At 38.9% G+C, this 18593-nt stretch overlaps 1 protein-coding gene across 2 annotated transcripts in view; it reads right to left on the bottom strand.

Moving 5' to 3' along the window:
- The window catches only part of LOC149444270 (uncharacterized), a 58822-nt gene that overhangs the window by 19267 nt on the left and 20962 nt on the right, over positions 1–18593 (bottom strand). For both annotated transcript variants that reach the window (XM_089654719.1, XM_089654720.1), the window contains exons 2-3: positions 5524–5847; positions 199–319 (exon numbers count right to left, since the gene is read on the bottom strand). In XM_089654719.1, the coding sequence (XP_089510845.1) occupies positions 199–319; positions 5524–5847 (445 nt within the window). The remainder of the gene's footprint in view (positions 1–198; positions 320–5523; positions 5848–18593) is intronic.

The raw sequence follows: 18593 nt of genomic DNA, 5'->3' as shown, positions 1-18593 counted from the left end.
CTTGCACCCAATTGGCAACAAAACCTGGGACAAGGCCCAATTGGGGGGTCTGTGCTACTAAAACGAACACAAGATACAGTGGGGTGGGGATTGTACAAGAGGACGCCATCATTCAAGGGCACCTATGACAGCAAGATATCTAAAGAAGACCCTGAATGACACAAAAACGAAGTATGTTGTCTGCAGATGTCCACTTACTCAGTCTTCAGACGTGTCCTCCAATATACGACCCCAATGATGATACTTATTATAATGACAGCTCCGGCCGCTGCGCTTGATGCATAAACCTTGATGAGACTCTCCGCAGTCAAATTTTTTTCTAAAAGAAAATATTAAAATGAGAAGATTTATTTCTATACAGATAGTACTAAAGGCAGCTGCATATTACTGTTGTCTGAGGAGTCATGTGACTGCCCATCGGGTTGGATTGCCCAAAATAACCACCACCCCGTTGCCTGCCATATGACATCATTGAACATGGCTCCTCCTGTTATAGGGAAGTCCCTCCCGCGGCGCCCGACCCCTGCCCTTCTCACCAACTCGTGACAAAGGACCAGCTGAACTCACACCGAGCTGGCATAACAATGTCACTCTCAGCTGCACCCTGCACAAAGATTTTCCAGCTCACAGGACCACAATCTATGTGCCAGCAGCCTGAGAGCGATTGTTACTGAGTCAGGTTAATTACGCAATTAACCCTTCACACTGCCACCACCTCCTTTTTACAGAGAAGGAGGAAACTCACAAATCCAAGAAATAACACTATGCTATTAGCATAAGCGTCTGCAACACAAACTGTCACCACAGACAGGAATATTCAGAGGATTATTACACACTGTAACCACAGACAGGAATATTCAGAGGATTATTACACACCGTCACCACAGACAGGGATATTCAGAGGATTATTACGCACCGTCACCACAGACAGGGATATTCAGAGGATTATTACGCACCGTGACCACAGACAGGGATATTCAGAGGATTATTACACACTGTAACCACAGACAGGAATATTCAGAGGATTATTACACACTGTAACCACAGACAGGGATATTCAGAGGATTATTACACACCGTCACCACAGACAGGGATATTCAGAGGATTATTACGCACCGTCACCACAGACAGGGATATTCAGAGGGGATTATTGAGCACTGTCACCACAGACAGGGATATTCAGAGGATTGTTACACATGGTCACCACAGACAGGGATATTCAGAGGATTATTACGCACCGTCACCACAGACAGGGATATTCAGAGGATTATTACGCACCGTCACCACAGACAGGGATATTCAGAGGATTATTACGCACCGTCACCACAGACAGGGATATTCAGAGGATTATTACGCACCGTCACCACAGACAGGGATATTCAGAGGATTATTACGCACCGTCACCACAGACAGGGATATTCAGAGGATTATTACGCACCGTCACCACAGACAGGGATATTCAGAGGGTTATTACGCACCGTCACCACAGACAGGGATATTCAGAGGATTATTACGCACCGTCACCACAGACAGGGATATTCAGAGGATTATTACGCACCGTCACCACAGACAGGGATATTCAGAGGATTATTACGCACCGTCACCACAGACAGGGATATTCAGAGGATTATTACGCACCGTCACCGCAGACAGGGATATTCAGAGGATTATTACGCACCGTCACCGCAGACAGGGATATTCAGAGGATTATTACGCACCGTCACCACAGACAGGGATATTCAGAGGATTATTACGCACCGTCACCACAGACAGGGATATTCAGAGGATTATTACGCACCGTCACCACAGACAGGGATATTTAGAGGATTATTACGCACCGTCACCACAGACAGGGATATTCAGAGGGTTATTACGCACAGTCACCACAGACAGGGATATTCAGAGGATTATTACGCACCGTCACCACAGACAGGGATATTCAGAGGATTATTACGCACCGTCACCACAGACAGGGATATTCAGAGGATTATTACGCACCGTCACCACAGACAGGGATATTCAGAGGATTATTACGCACCGTCACCGCAGACAGGGATATTCAGAGGATTATTACGCACCGTCACCGCAGACAGGGATATTCAGAGGATTATTACGCACCGTCACCGCAGACAGGGATATTTAGAGGATTATTACGCACCGTCACCACAGACAGGGATATTCAGAGGATTATTACGCACCGTCACCACAGACAGGGATATTCAGAGGGTTATTACGCACCGTTAACACAGACAGGGATATTCAGAGGATTATTACGCACCGTCACCAAAGACAGGGATATTCAGAGGGTTATTACGCACCGTCACCACAGACAGGGATATTCAGAGGGTTATTACGCACCGTCACCACAGACAGGGATATTCAGAGGGTTATTACGCACCGTCACCACAGACAGGGATATTCAGAGGGTTATTACGCACCGTCACCACAGACAGGGATATTCAGAGGATTATTACGCACCGTCACCACAGACAGGGATATTCAGAGGGGATTATTATGCACTGTCACCACAGACAGGGATATTCAGAGGATTATTACACATGGTCACCACAGACAGGGATATTCAGAGGATTATTACACACTGTCACCACAGACAGGGATATCAGAGGATTATTACATACAGTAGCACTCTTCATGAGACAGGGATTCTTTAGTTTGCATTACAAGCTTTAGAGACAGTTTCAACACTTTTCAAAATAGGGTTTATTACTGAAAATGTCAAAATGGTGCAATAAAAATATTTACAGAAAAAGTTATTACAAAGACATAAAGAGAACAATAAAGCAACAGAGAAATAAAAGAAAGGCATTCAGAAGGCAGAATACTTGCAATGTCCTTGGTTTTAACAGTGTCCTGCTGTCCGAGTAAAAAGGTTGCCTCGGCTCTCAAGTCCGTTAGATGTTTCCTGTTTGATGTTAAACGAGTGCTCCCCTTCTCCAGACCTGTCAGTCCTTTTCTATGATATTAAAGTGGTGTCATCTGAGAACAACTGACCAATCATCCAGTTTGGGGATGGGTTCTATGAGGTCACCAAGTTTATGACCAAGTCACACTACAATTTCATACTGATATTAATAACTTCCAATACATGCAGGTGGTATTCTAGCAACTGGCAGATTAATATTCAGAATTATATTTCAAACCCAGGGATACCAAACACAGCGTAGCCTTGTCACCCAGGAGGGAAGAGACTGCTTTCTTCTCTCTCCTAGGTGCTAACATAGTCATGTAAGGTCTTGTTTGGCTTGGCATGAAATGATCTTTCCAAATATATACCTAATATTAATGTGCCCAGTTCCTGTTGAATGCTATGAACTGTATGTGAAATGGTTACATGTGGAAAAGACGTTTTATGGCACGCTCTGCATTCCGCATTCCTAGAGCCCTAATGGCCTAACAGGTCATGTGTGATGGATGACTGAGTTATTGTTTTACGATAGGGCAGAGGAAAGTGGTTGGAAACAGACATCCCGCCAAGCCTAATTAGCGGTTTACAGCTCTGGAGCTCATCTATTTGTGTTTTTTATTTAAGATAAGAAGCTCTTTTGAAGTTTTATTACAACTTACAGCCACAAATTCCATTTCAAGAGGAGGGAGGAGGAGAGAAGGTGATTGTTCATAAGAAAGAAAATGGCTGAGACCTTAATAAGATGGCTGTCACGTACAGCTTCCATGTCTCTATTGCGCATAATTGTTACACCTCCCACATGTGTAAATGTTGTCTTAACCCAGTGGTGGCCATAGATGTAGTGATTTATGATCGATCTAGGTACGAGTTACGCACACAAGCAATTCATCTTTTATTAAAGTATGGGATAGCATAAAGTCTACCTAGGGCATCATAGCCCTCATCCTGACATTGAGATACATACACTCACTGGCCACTTTATTAGGTACACCTTGCTACCCGGTGTGGTCTTCTGCTGCTGTAGCCCATCTTCTTCAAGATTTGATGTACTGTGCATTCAGAGATGGTATTCTGCATACTTTGGTTGTAATGAGGGGTTAATCGAATTACTGTTGCTTTTCTATCATAAGGAACCAGTTTGCCCATTCTCCTCTGACATCAACAAGGCATTTTTGTCCACACAACTCCCACTCACTGGATATTTTCTCTTTTTGGACCATTCTCTGTAAACCCTAGAGATGGGTGTGTGTGAAAATCCCAGGAGATCAGCAGTTTTTGAAATTCTCAGACCAGCCCGTCTGGCACCAACAACCATACTATGTTCAAAAGTCAAATAAATCCCCTTTCTTCCCTATTCTGATGCTCAGTTCGAACGTCTTCACCACGTCCAGATCCCTTAACCGAGTTGCTGCCATGTGATTGGCTGATTAGCAATTTGTGTTACCAAGTAATTGAGCAGGTGGACCTAATAAAGTGGCCGGTGGGTGTTCATCGCAGTCACGAATGTCCTTGCTCTACCTCAGAAGAAGTGCGTGCGCACGAAACGCGTCAGAGGGAGCCTGTGGACGTCGTTGACACTACGCCGCTGGTGCCATGTGGAGGCCCGGCGGCCACCTTTAATTTTAAGAGGCCACAGAGTGATTTCAATCCCAGCCCTGGTTCCATTGAAGAGGAATATCCTATCCTGGGAGCTTCCTGGCCTGCAGGATTTCGCTTTTCCACAAGAGGGCGTTATCATCCATTTCAGCACATATCCATTTTCTGACCAGAGGGAGAGAGGGGAATCTCCAGGATTTCTTACACACATGCGTACTTTAAATGCGCTTCTGGTTAGTTTGCATTCTTTCTATTGACACTGGGAATTAATGAGCACCTTTTCAGGACTATTATTGTGTTGATTTGCATGATTTGATCATTTTACAGCGCTGCATTTTATATGTATATGTTTTATTGAGGATTTTTATATGCGTTTATCCTGGATGTTCAGCTGCTGTTTCTTTGAGAGCGCTCACTGTGTGTCTTTTACCTATACAGCTTTGAAATAAAAACCTACTGACAAAAGTGTGCAAAACTACCAGGGTTGCAAAGGTTGTTGTTACGACCGGGCCCTGGTATTCCGCCACAAGGAAAGGATCCTTGGGCTTGGGCTGCTCAGGCAAAATGCCCGGGCCTATTTTTTGTCCCAGCCCGGGCCTGCCGGTGGGTGTATTTAATATAAGGAGCTAATGTAGAAGGGAAGCAGGTTAAGGTGTACAAAATACCTGTAAAATGGGCTTCTTGAGTGTGGGGAGAAGGCCACTTAGTATGAATATGTAGCAGCATAGATCCCCTCACTGTTAAGCCTACCCCAAATCAAGCAGGCATATATTAAAAGATACAAAGAAGTCACAAAGAAGGGAGAATGAATAACTCCCCACCTGTACAAATAAAAAGAGCTCCTAATTGTAATATCCAGTATGCAAAAATCACAAAAATTGATAGAAAAGGGAATAAATATTGTGTTAAGGAAACACACCAAACGACCAAACATGGGGGCCCTTCACGATTTCTTGCACCGGGGCCCTGAAGGTTCTACTTACGCCTCTGTATACACTCACCAGATACAATGACTGGGAACGTTTTCTCACAGATTCCGGTGTTTGTTGTTAAATGACAGGTGTAATTCCCGGAGTCGCTGGGCTGAGTGTTCGATATCCGGAGTGTTCGCTGATCCTGGAAGGAGAATCTGGACTCGGAGAAGTTGGAGAATGTCTCAGGTGGTCTTTGTGATTTAGCAAACAGCAGAATGTGAGAATTGTTGACCTTTTTCCAGGTAATCTGAGTTATGTTGCCTCTGGTCACTGATGTATCACATCCCTCCAGGCAGTTTATGGTCTCTGTGCTGCCCACATAAAGTCCCACAACAATGGATGACACCAAATCTGTAAAGGTGAGAGACAACATTATCAGCAGAAGGACATTTTAGCAATTAAAGAGGAAGTGCAGTAAAAACTTTGCTTATTGTCCCAGAGGAACAACACAATGTAAAAATCTGCCAAAGTGAGGGGAAAGCCCACCTTTGAGAGCTATCACACTGAAATGGTGTCCCCATTGGGAGAGTCACCTTGCTATAGGGGCACGCACGTGTGCTCACTCCCAAGCCAGCTCTGTGTTTCCAGAGGACACACCCCCTGCTCCCTCCTCACTGGCTATGATTGACAGCAGCGGGAGCCAATGACTCCCGGTTCTGTGTCAGAGCCAATGACTCCCGCTTCTGTGTCAGAGCCAATGACCCCCGCTTCTGTGTCAGAGCCAATGGCTCCCGCTTCTGTGTCAGAGCCAATGGCTCCCGCTGCTGTGTCAGAGCCAATGGCTCCTGCTTCTGTGTCAGAGCTAGTGACTCCCGCTGCTGTGTCAGAGCCAATGACTCCCACTGCTGTGTCAGAGCCAATGACTCCTGCTTCTGTGTCAGAGACAATGACTCCCACTTCTACCAATGACTCCCACTGCTGTGTCAGAGCCAATGACTCCTGCTTCTGTGTCAGAGACAATGACTCCCACTTCTACCAATGACTCCCGCTTCTGTGTCAGAGACAATGACTCCCGCTTCTGTGTCAGAGCCAATGACTCCCACTTCTACCAATGACTCCTGCTTCTGTGTCAGAGACAATGACTCCCGCTCCTGTGTCAGAGCCAATGACTCCCGCTGCTGTGCCAGAACCAATGACTCCTGCTCCTGTGTCAGAGCCAATGACTCCCGCTCCTGTGTCAGAGCCAATGACTCCCGCTGCTGTGTCAAAGCCAATGCCTCCCGCTCCTGTGTCAGAGCCAATGACTCCCGCTGCTGTACCAGAGCCAATGACTCCCGCTCCTGTGTCAGAGCCAATGACTCCTGTTGCTGTGCCAGAGCCAATGACTCCCGCTCCTGTGTCAGAGCCATTGACTCCCGCTGCTATGTCAGAGTCAATGAGGAGGGAGAGACCCAGGAAATCAAGATCAGGCTCAGGTATGTATTAAGGGGCTGGGGGGGGGAGGTAAAATACAAAAGATGAGGTTGCATTGAGTAAATAGATATTAAACATGTCAAGCCTCAAGACTGCCGGCTCGTGAAACAGCAAACGACCTAACACAGATGATCGAGCCTGAACTCCATGAAAATGAAAAACTTCACTCTTGCCATAGGACTTTATGCCAAGAGTGGATTTTTTTAGTGAAATTAAGCTTTGAAATGGCTGTAAGGGTACAAGGTTTTTCCTTCTGCAATCAGCTTGTCTTTGTACTCCTCACCTGGTTGCCGCCACACACGCTTGACACCATCTGAACCAAATCAGTTGATCTTGGTGTCATCAGACAGTGTACAGCTTGTATAACATGTAAATTTGCTGTCCCCTGATAATAACTCAACACACCGCCATTAATGTCTACACCACTGGCAACAAAAGTGAGTCCACCCCTAAGTGACAAGGTCCAAATTGGGCCCAAAGTGTCAATATTTTGTGTGGCCACCAGTATTTTCCAGCACTGCCTTAACCCTCTTGGGCATGGAGGTCACCAGAGCTTCACAGGTTGCCACTGGTGTCCTCTTCCACTCCTCCATAATGACGACATCACGGAGCTGGTGGATGTTAGAGACCTTGTGCTCCTCCACCTTCCATTTGAGGATGCCCCACAGGTGCTCAATAGGGTTTAGGCCTGGAGACAAGCTTGGCCAGTCCATCACCTTTACCCTCAACTTCTTTAGCAAGGCAGTGGTGGTCTTGGAGGTGTGTTTGGGGTCGTTATGTTGGAATACTGCCCTGCTGCCCAGTCTCTGAAGGGAGGGGATCATGCTCTGCTTCAGTATGTCACAGTACATGTCGGCATTCATGGTTCCCTCAATGATCTGTAGCTCCCCAGTGCCGGCAGCACTCACGTAGCCCCAGACCATGACACTCCCACCACCATGGGGCCCCAGACCATGACACTCCCACCACCATGCTTGACTGTAGGCAAGACACACTTGTCTTTGTCCTCCTCACCTGGTTGCTGCCACACACGCTTGACACCATCTGAACTCAATCAGTTAATCTTGGTGTCATCAGAGCACAGGACACGGTTCCAGTAATCCATGTCCTTAGTCTGCTTGTAAACTGTTTGCGGCTTTCTTGGTCATCATCTTTAGAAGAGGCTTCCTTCTGGGACGACAGCCATGCAGACCAATTTGATGCAGTGTGCGGCGTATGGTCTGAGCACTGACAGGCTGACTCCCCCCCACCCCTTCACCCTCTGCAGCAATGCTGGCAGCACTCATATATCTATTTCTCAAAGACAACCTCTGGATATGACTCTGAGCACGTGCACTCAACTTCTTTGGATGACCATGGCGAGGCCTGTTCTGAGTGGAACCTGTCCTGTTAAACCGCTGTATGGTCTTGGCCACCATGCTGCAGCTCAGCTTCAGGGTCTTGGCAATCTTCTTATAGCCTCGGCCATCTTTATGTAGAGCAACAATTCTTTTTTTCAGATCCTCAGAGAGTTCTGTGCCATGAGGTGCCATGTTGAACTTCCAGTGACCAGTATGAGAGAGTGAGAGCGATAACACCAAATGTAACCCACCCGCTCCCCATTCACACCTGAGACCTTTTAACATTAACGAGTCACATGACCCCGGGGAGGGAAAATGGCACATTGGGCCCAATTTGGACCTTGTCACTTAGGGGTGGACTCACTTTTGCTGCCAGCGGATTAGACATTAATGGCGGTGTGTTGAGTGATTTTGAGGGGACAGCAAATTTCCATGTTATACAAGCTGTACACTGACTACATCACATTGTAGCAAAGTGTCATTTCTTCAGTGTTGTCACATGAAAAGAGAGAATCAAATATTTACAAAAATGTGAGGGGGGGGGCTCACTTCTGGGAGATACTATATATATAACTATATATATATATATATATTTATTTTTTTTTCATTTTGCCCACAGTTCTACTTTATTACTGACAAAACATTCCTAGGTTGGATAACCCCCCCCCCCCAAAAAAAAAAACCTACTACCATTCTACAACCCTCTTTGTTACATGATGCTTGATTTGGCCACGTTGAGGGGCTGTAGCTGACCATACACACGTAAATATGTTCATCCAGCTTGCAAGCTGGCCAAAAAAATATCTAACAGATTCCCCCATCCACACTAAAGAGCATGGATGGGAGAATCTCCTCCTGCGACTGTTGTATCCTGACAGCCGGCGCCGACCTACTGTCAAATGACCTAAACAGCAGCTGCATCTGATTGGAAGCAGACGCTGTTCCGCTGACGATTTTACCGCCTGGCTCCTTTGATTTTTCAAACAAGCATGTCTGGTGGGAAGGTACTGAAATGTCTACCCACTAAACACATTGTCAGTAGTTTCCTGTTTTACACTTTCATCCTCGCTGCCCGGATCACACTTCTTTTACAGCTAGAGGAGTGAGACCTGTTAGTTTGCTTTTCTGCCTAGGCACCCCCTCAATGAGAAAAACTTTTTTTCAATTTGCATAGACTGTGTAATTCAGGTAAAATATATATGTGTTAAAAATGTTACCATGTATCACCCTTGATTTTGTTTTTTGTTTCTTTAATTGTGGTTTATCATTTCCCCTCCTGTGGTTACATGTTCAGACTCAAAGAGGGTAGCACAAGAATGACACTGTACACTGGGCTGCTGTTAGAAACCACAGGGCCCCATACAGCCAACCTGACAGCCCCCCCCCTCCCCCCCCCCAAAAAAAACCCAGTTTACTATGCTTCAGTTATGAATGAACACAGTGAGTGATTGGTACCAATTACTCATTGCTTTCATTCAGGAAAAGAAGGGCTAGTAAATGGGACATATTTATCGGACCCTTCTCCCACTCTTCATCCTAAAGCATCCTATTGTGTGCTTGCAGCTGCCGGTAGGAAGCAGAGGGGCAGCACTGCGGGGCGGGGGTACACAGGGGGGCCTGGGAAACAAGGGGAAATGTATGGTGTACAGGGATGGTCATGGGTACAGCAGGGGGGGCAATTACTGGAACCGGTCCCTTGTATGGCTCTCTCTACAGCGGCTGAAAGCCAGCAGGAAGGAGAGGAGAAGAAGCCAGCTTTCAGCTGCTGCAGAGAGAGCCAAACAGGGGATCGGTTTCAGTAATTGCCCCCCTCCACTGTGCTAATCACCCTCCCTGCCCACATCCAATTCTCCCAGCTGCCTGGGCCCCCTGCTGGCCTTGGGCCCCATACAGGAGGACAGGTGGTACCCCCTTATCCACAGCCTTGAATGTACACCACCAATCTCCAAACTGTACACTTCCAATTGTACATCGAAAAACCAGAGTTTGGGGACAGGCATTTCTAATAGCAGAGGTCAAGTCTAGGAGCAGAGGAGCAATTCAAGGACAGTCCTGGTTTCTAATAGCAGATCTCAGGTCTAGGAGCAGAGAAGCAATTTAAGGACAGTCCTGGTTTCTAATAGCAGACGTCAAGTCTAGGAGTGGAGGTCTGATGTACGATGTATGATGTCCAGACACTCATGGCTTCTTTAGCAGATCTCAGGTCTAGGAGTGAAGGTACTATGTAGGAACAGTCATGGCTTCTAATAGCAGATCCCAGGTCTAGGAGTGAAGGTACTATGTAGGAACAGTCATGGTTTCTAATAGTAGTGGTCAGGTCTAGGAGTGGAGGTACTATGGAGGAACAGTCATGGCTTCTAATAGCAGATCCCAGGTCTAGGAGTGAAGGTACTATGTAGGAACAGTCATGGTTTCTAATAGTAGAGGTCAGGTCTAGGAGTGAAGGTACTATGTAGGAACAGTCATGGCTTCTAATAGTAGAGGTCAGGTCTAGGAGTGAAGGTACTATGTAGGAACAGTCATGGCTTCTAATAGTAGAGGTCAGGTCTAGGAGTGAAGGTACTATGTAGGAACAGTCATGGCTTCTAACAGTAGAGGTCAGGTCTAGGAGTGGAGGTATGATGTAGGATGTATGATGTCCAGATACGCATGGCTTCTTTAGCATATCTCAGGTCTAGGAGTGAAGGTACTATGTAGGAACAGTCATGGCTTCTAATAGCAGATCTCAGGTCTAAGAGTGGAAGTCTGATGTAGGAACAGTCATGGCTTCTAATAGCAGATCCCAGGTCTAGGAGTGGAGGTACTAAGGAGGAACAGTCATGGCTTCTAATAGCAGATCCCAGGTCTAGGAGTGAAGGTACTATGTAGGAACAGTCATGGCTTCTAATAGTAGAGGTCAGGTCTAGGAGTGAAGGTATTATGTAGGAACAGTCATGGTTTCTAATAGTAGAGGTCAGGTCTAGGAGTGAAGGTACTATGTAGGAACAGTCATGGTTTCTAATAGTAGAGGTCAGGTCTAGGAGTGAAGGTACTATGTAGGAACAGTCATGGCTTCTAATAGTAGAGGTCATGTCTAGGAGTGAAGGTATTATGTAGGAACAGTCATGGTTTCTAATAGTAGAGGTCAGGTCTAGGAGTGAAGGTACTATGTAGGAACAGTCATGGCTTCTAATAGTAGAGGTCAGGTCTAGGAGTGAAAGTATTATGTAGGAACAGTCATGGCTTCTAACAGTAGAGGTCAGGTCTAGGAGTGGAGGTCTGATGTAGGATGTATGATGTCCAGATACGCATGGCTTCTTTAGCATATCTCAGGTCTAGGAGTGAAGGTACTATGTAGGAACAGTCATGGCTTCTAATAGCAGATCTCAGGTCTAAGAGTGGAAGTCTGATGTAGGAACAGTCATGGCTTCTAATAGCAGATCCCAGGTCTAGGAGTGAAGGTACTATGTAGGAACAGTCATGGCTTCTAATAGTAGTGGTCAGGTCTAGGAGTGGAGGTACTATGGAGGAACAGTCATGGCTTCTAATAGCAGATCCCAGGTCTAGGAGTGACGGTACTATGTAGGAACAATCATGGCTTCTAATAGTAGAGGTCAGGTCTAGGAGTGAAGGTATTATGTAGGAACAGTCATGGATTCTAACAGTAGAGGTCAGGTCTAGGAGTGGAGGTATGATGTAGGATGTATGATGTCCAGACACGCATGGCTTCTTTAGCAGATCCCAGGTCTAGGAGTGAAGGTACTATGTAGGAACAGTCATGGTTTCTAATAGCAGAGGTCAGGTCTAGGAGTGAAGGAACTATGTAGGAACAGTCATGGCTTCTAACAGCAGAGGTCAGGTCTAGGAGTGAAGGTACTATGTAGGAACAGTCATGGCTTCTAATAGTAGAGGTCAGGTCTAGGAGTGAAGGTACTATGTAGGAACAGTCATGGCTTCTTTAGCAGATCCCAGGTCTAGGAGTGAAGGTACTATGTAGGAACAGTCATGGCTTCTAATAGCAGATCCGAGGTCTAGGAGTGAAGGTACTATGTAGGAACAGTCATGGCTTCTAATAGTAGAGGTCAGGTCTAGGAGTGAAGGTACTATGTAGGAACAGTCATGGCTTCTTTAGCAGATCCCAGGTCTAGGAGTGAAGGTGTTATGGAGGAACCGTCATGGTTTCTAATAGCAGAGGTCAGGTCCAAGAGTGGAGGTACAATATAGGGACAAATAATCCTAAAATAATCCCGCTCTCACCACATTTTTTCGAAACAGATAAACCACCAAAAAAATGGAAAAACACCCAAATATATTAAAAAAATTACTACAATGCTGCTTCAAGCATCTGACGTGTTCCCACATAAAAAAAAATCTTACAATACCCAAAAAGTGCTGCACAACCGAAAAACATGAATGCATAAATAATGAATAGATTAAAATTGTGATCCAACATATATCTCATGATAATATTATCCAAAAATCCAGTGAATTATGCTAATTCAGAGAGTACAAGTTCAGAAGGTGCAAAAATCTTGATTCACAACAATCCTCAAAGTCCACTGTAATACACAGTTACATAGTTAGTCTGGCTGAAAAAAGACAAAAGTCCATCCAGTTCAACCATAGAAAAAAAAAGTTATAATTCTACACCCACAGCTGATCCAGAGGAAGGCAAAAAATAATAATAATAAATTTAAATCTTCCCGCACTCCAACTCAATGGGATATCCACTCAACAAACTCAAACGTGGTCCCAGTGTCTACTTGCTGTTACACCTCAGTGCACATCCACCAGTTAATACTGCCCCCCACCTCCACTCATTGACCGACTATTGGGCTGGATTCACACGCGATTTGTAGCTTGAAGATCAAAAATGCTTAAGGAGAAAAAAATCAATTATCCTCAATGGAGACGGTTCACATCTCCCCTCCAAGTCGCCTGAAGCCAAACACCTGAAGCTCAAACAAGTTCTGGAGCTTTTTTTGTTGCTCAATTCAAGCAGATTTTCGCATTTTTAGTTCCATAAAAAGTAATGGAAACGCACATTTTTGTGTGCGCTTGTGTGCAATTTTCCACTCAAACAAAAAAACCCCCCAAAAAATAGCAATATCATACTGTATGCATAATTAAATGTAACATAAATACACAAATTTAAAATCATCAATCAATCAATAAATAAAATAAATTAATAATATGGAATAATAAAAAAATAAATAGTAATTCCCCCCCCCCAAACTTAACCCCCTAACCCTAAAATAATATATATTATAATAAATACATTATTATTATTATTATTATTATTATTACTAATAATGGTTATTATTATTTTTTATTTTGTGTTAGAGTTAGGTTGTTTTTTATTATTATTCTTATTAATAATAATGGTTATTATTATTATTATTTATTTTGTGTTAGGGTTGGGTTGTTTTATTATTATCATCATCATCATCATCATCATCATCATCATCATCATCAATAATAATAATATTTTTTTAAGGATTAGGGGGTTAATTATTATTTATCTATTATTTTTTTTTTAAATAGCAATAACATATGCATAAATAAATGTAAAATAAATACACAAATAATTTAAAATCATCATCAATAAAATACATTAATAATATGTAATAATAAACAGTAATTAACCCCCAAACTTAACCCCCTAACCCTAAAATAATATATATATTAAATAAATTATTATTAATAATAATGATAATTTATTATTAATAATAATAATAATAATAATAATAGTTATGATAATTATTTATTTTGTGTTAGAGTTGGGTTGTTTTATTATTATTATTATTATTATTATTATTATTATCATCATCAATAATAATAATTTTTTTTAAGGATTAGGGGGTTAATTATTATTTATCTATTATTTTTTTTAAAAATAGCAATAACATATGCATAAATAAATGTAAAATAAATACACAAATAATTTAAAATCATCATCAATCAATCAATAAATAAATAAAATATATTAATAATATGTAATAATAAATAAATAGTAATTAACCCCACAAACTTAACCCCCTAACCCTAAAATAATATATATATTAAATAAATTATTATCATTAATAATGATAATTTATTATTATTGTTATTATTATTATTAGTAATAATAATAATTTTTATTATTATTATTTATTTTGTGTTAGGGTTGGTTTGTTTTATTATTATTATTATTATTATTATTATTATTATTATTATCATCATCAATAATAATAATAATTTTTTTAAGGATTAGGGGGTTAATTATTATTTATCTATTATTTAAATAAATTATTATTATTATTATTATTATTAATAATGACAATGTATTATTATTATTATTAATAATAATGGTTATTATTATTATTTATTTTGTGTTAGGGTTGGGTTGGGTTTTTTTATTATTATTATCATCAATAATAATAATATTTTTTAAAGATTAGGGGGTTAATAATTATTTATCTATTATTTTTTTTAAAAAAATAGCAATAACATATACATAAATAAATGTAAAATAAATACACAAATAATTTAAAATCATCATCAATCAATAAATAAAATACATTAATAATATGTAATAATAAATTAATAAATAGTAATTAACCCCCCAACTTAACCCCCTTACCCTAAAAGAAAATATATATTAATAAATTATTAATATTAATAATGATAATAATTAATTTATATTATTAATAATAATATTAATGGTTATTAATATTATTTTTATTTATTTTGTGTTAGGGTTGGGTTGTTTTATTATTGTTATTATTATTATTATTATCATCATCAATAATAATAATATTTTTTAAGGATCAGGGGGCTAAGTATTATTTATCTATTATTTAAAAAAAAATAGCAATAACATATGCATAAATAAATGTAAAATAAATACACAAATAACTTAAAATCATCATCAATCAATAAATAAAATACATTAATAATATGTAATACAAAATAAATTAATTAATAAATACATAAATTGTAATTAACCCCCCAAACTTAACCCCCTAACCCTAAAATAATATATATATTAAATAAATTATTATTAATAATGATAATTATTTATTATTATTAGTAATAATAATAATAATAATGGTTATTATTATTATTTATTTTGTGTTAGGGTTGGGTTGTTTTATCATTATATTATCATCATCAATAATATAAATTAGGATTAGGGGGTTATTATTTATCTATTTAAAAAAAAAATAGCAATAACATATGCATATATAAATGTAAAATAAATTCACAAATAATTTAAAATCATCATCAATCAATAAATAAAATACATTAAAATACATTAATAATATGTAATAATAAATAAATAGTAATTAACCCCCCAAACGTAACCCCCTAACCCTAAAATAATATATATATTAAATAAATTATTATTATTATTATAATTAATTTAATTTTTTATTGTTATTAATAATAATATTAATAATAATAATTGTTTATATTATTATTATTATTATTATTATTATTTATTTTGTGTTAGGGTTAGGTTGTTTAATTATTATTATTATCATCATCATCAATAATAATAATATTTTTAAGGATTAGGGAGTTAATTATTTATCTATTATTACAAATTGTTCATTCATTGTATATATTTACTATTTATTTATGATTATTTAGATTTATTCTACATTTATTTATGTATTATTATTATTATCACCCTAACCAAAAATAAATAAATAAATAAGAAGAAAACAATACATAAAATATTAACCCCATTCTACCCTACTCTAACAAACAAAAAAAGTTGTAATAAATGAATAATAATAAAAAAAAGAAAGAAAAGCTGATGGAAAAGCTAAAGAAGCTGTGAAACCTATCAACAAACAATGCAATAGATGATATTTTTCCCTATTGGCTAATAAAAAATGCCAAAGCTCAAAAACGCCTGAAAAACGCTGTATGGAAACACGCATAAACGCTCAAAAGTTGGGCAAAATAAGTGTGAAAATTGCTCAAAGACGCTACGCTCCGGCGTGAATCCAGACACTCCTACCAGCGGTTTTGATGACTCTCATATATGCCAGAGAGATGGCGCCGCCATCTTGACTAAGGGAAGCCAGAAGTGAAGCCTTGCATCTTCACAACCGGTTTCCTACTGCGTATGCGCAAAGCAGGCTGCGCTTTGTGAATGGTTTGAAGTCCTCAGGGAGCTGTGAAATGTGGGTGGGGGGGAGTTTCTGGCTCAGTACGCCGCAAACTGAGCTGGAAGTGGGAGCGGGTACCTGTCAAAACCAGGTACTCGCTCCCCCCAAAAGGTGCCAAAGGTGGCAGCAGAGAGAGGGCAAGTAAAATGGGCGACCCAGTACCTCCGGCTTAATGATGTCACATAACCACGCCCCTACAAACGTGACAACGCACGTACACAGAATAGCACCAGTTGCACAGCTCCCAATATACACAACATCTTTTGGCACACTGGCTTATGACAGTCGGTGCTCCCTGTGACTGTGCGTGCAGCCTTGTGCTGCCATCTCTTGGCGTGTTACAAAGCTGGTCTCAAAACATTTTGATACCAACTCGTATAATTTAGTCTATCATTTACAATAACACCGCAGTTTTGTTTTTTGAGTCCCCTCCGTGATGTAGTTTTATCCTGCCATTATTTTTTTTGCATTTACTGTCACCGTCCAAATTGTAAAAAAAAAAAAATGGCAGTTACGGGAGTTGGGGCAAACCATATTACACTAAGAGGGGTGCTCAGAATGGTCAGCTATTATCCATAGAGCTTAAACATATGAGAAGAAAAATCATTTATCGTTGGCACCCCACCCATATGGAAGAAATATATATTTCTAATATATTTTAAAATATTCTTCCCAAATATATTGATATATATTTGAAATGCTACAATTTTGGCCGTATTCAATATATTTCAAAATATATTTCAATAAATGAATATATATATATATATATATATATATATATATGTGTATTATTATACAGGATTTATATTATTATACAGGATTTATAATATTATTATACAGGATTTATTATTATTATTATTATTATTATTATTATTATACAGGATTTATATTATTATTATTATTATTATTATACAGGATTTATATTATTATTATTATTATACAGGATTTATATTATTATTATTATTATTATTATTATTATACAGGATTTATATTATTACAGGATTTATAATATGATTATACAGGATTTATTATTATTATTATTATTATTATACAGGATTTATATTATTATTATTATTATTATACAGGATTTATGGCGCCAACAGTTTGCTCAGCACTTTACAATATAACGGGAGACAATACAGCAACAATACAGTTCAATACAAGAGGGATAGGAGGGCCCTGATCCTGGGAGCTTACAATCTAGGATACATACTGCATGTTGAAATTTTATTACAAAATATATGAAAAAATATTTTTAAAAATAAATTTCAAATATATTGTATGTCTTTAAAAAATACAAATCTACATTTTTGGAATGCATTTAAAATAAAAAAAATAAAAAATATGTCAAATGACTTTTTTTTATATGTTAAATAAATTCTGAAGAATATATTTAAAAAAATATATATTTTTAAAAATATATTTCCTTTAAATATATTGTTCAGATTTTTTTTTAACATATAAAAAAGTAATTTTAGCATATATTTTTTACATATATCTGTAAATGCATTCCAAAAATGTGGATTTGCATTTTTAAAGACATACAGTATATTTGCAATTTATTTTTAAAAATATCTTTCATACATTTTGTAATAAAAATGCATTTCAACATGCAATATACATATTTGAAAATATATATATATATATATATATATATATATATATATATATATATATATATATTTATTTTTTTTTTTTTTTAATTTATATAACAAAATATATGAAAAATACTTTTAAAAATACATTTTCAAATATACTGTAAGTCTTTAAAAATACAATTAATCTACATTTTTAGAATTAATTTACAAATATATGTAAAAATATATGTTAAAGTGACTTTTTTATATGTTAAATTAAAAAAAAAAAATATATATATATATATATATATATTTTTTTTTTTTTTTTTTTTTTTTTTTTTTTTTTAAGTATACTGAATACGGCCATTGTAAATGCATTCCAAAAATGTAGATTTTATTTTTAAAGATATACAGTATATTTGCAATTTATTTTTAAAAATACCTGTCATACATTTTGTAATATATACTGTATATACTCGATTATAAGCCGACCCGAATATAAGCCGAGGTACCTAATTTTACCACAAAAAACTGGGAAAAACTATTGACTCGAGTATAAGCCGAGGGTGGGAACACCAGTGGGAAGAATCGTGCCTCATCATTGGTGTCAGTGGGAGGAATAGTGC

The sequence above is a fragment of the Staurois parvus genome, unplaced genomic scaffold (assembly GCF_062004578.1).
Source record: "Staurois parvus isolate SC_StPar_1 unplaced genomic scaffold, SC_StPar_1.0 ptg000794l, whole genome shotgun sequence".
NCBI lineage: Eukaryota > Metazoa > Chordata > Amphibia > Anura > Ranidae > Staurois > Staurois parvus.
Note: the sequence above shows the minus strand (reverse complement) of the source record. Positions and strands in the feature narration are given on the sequence as shown.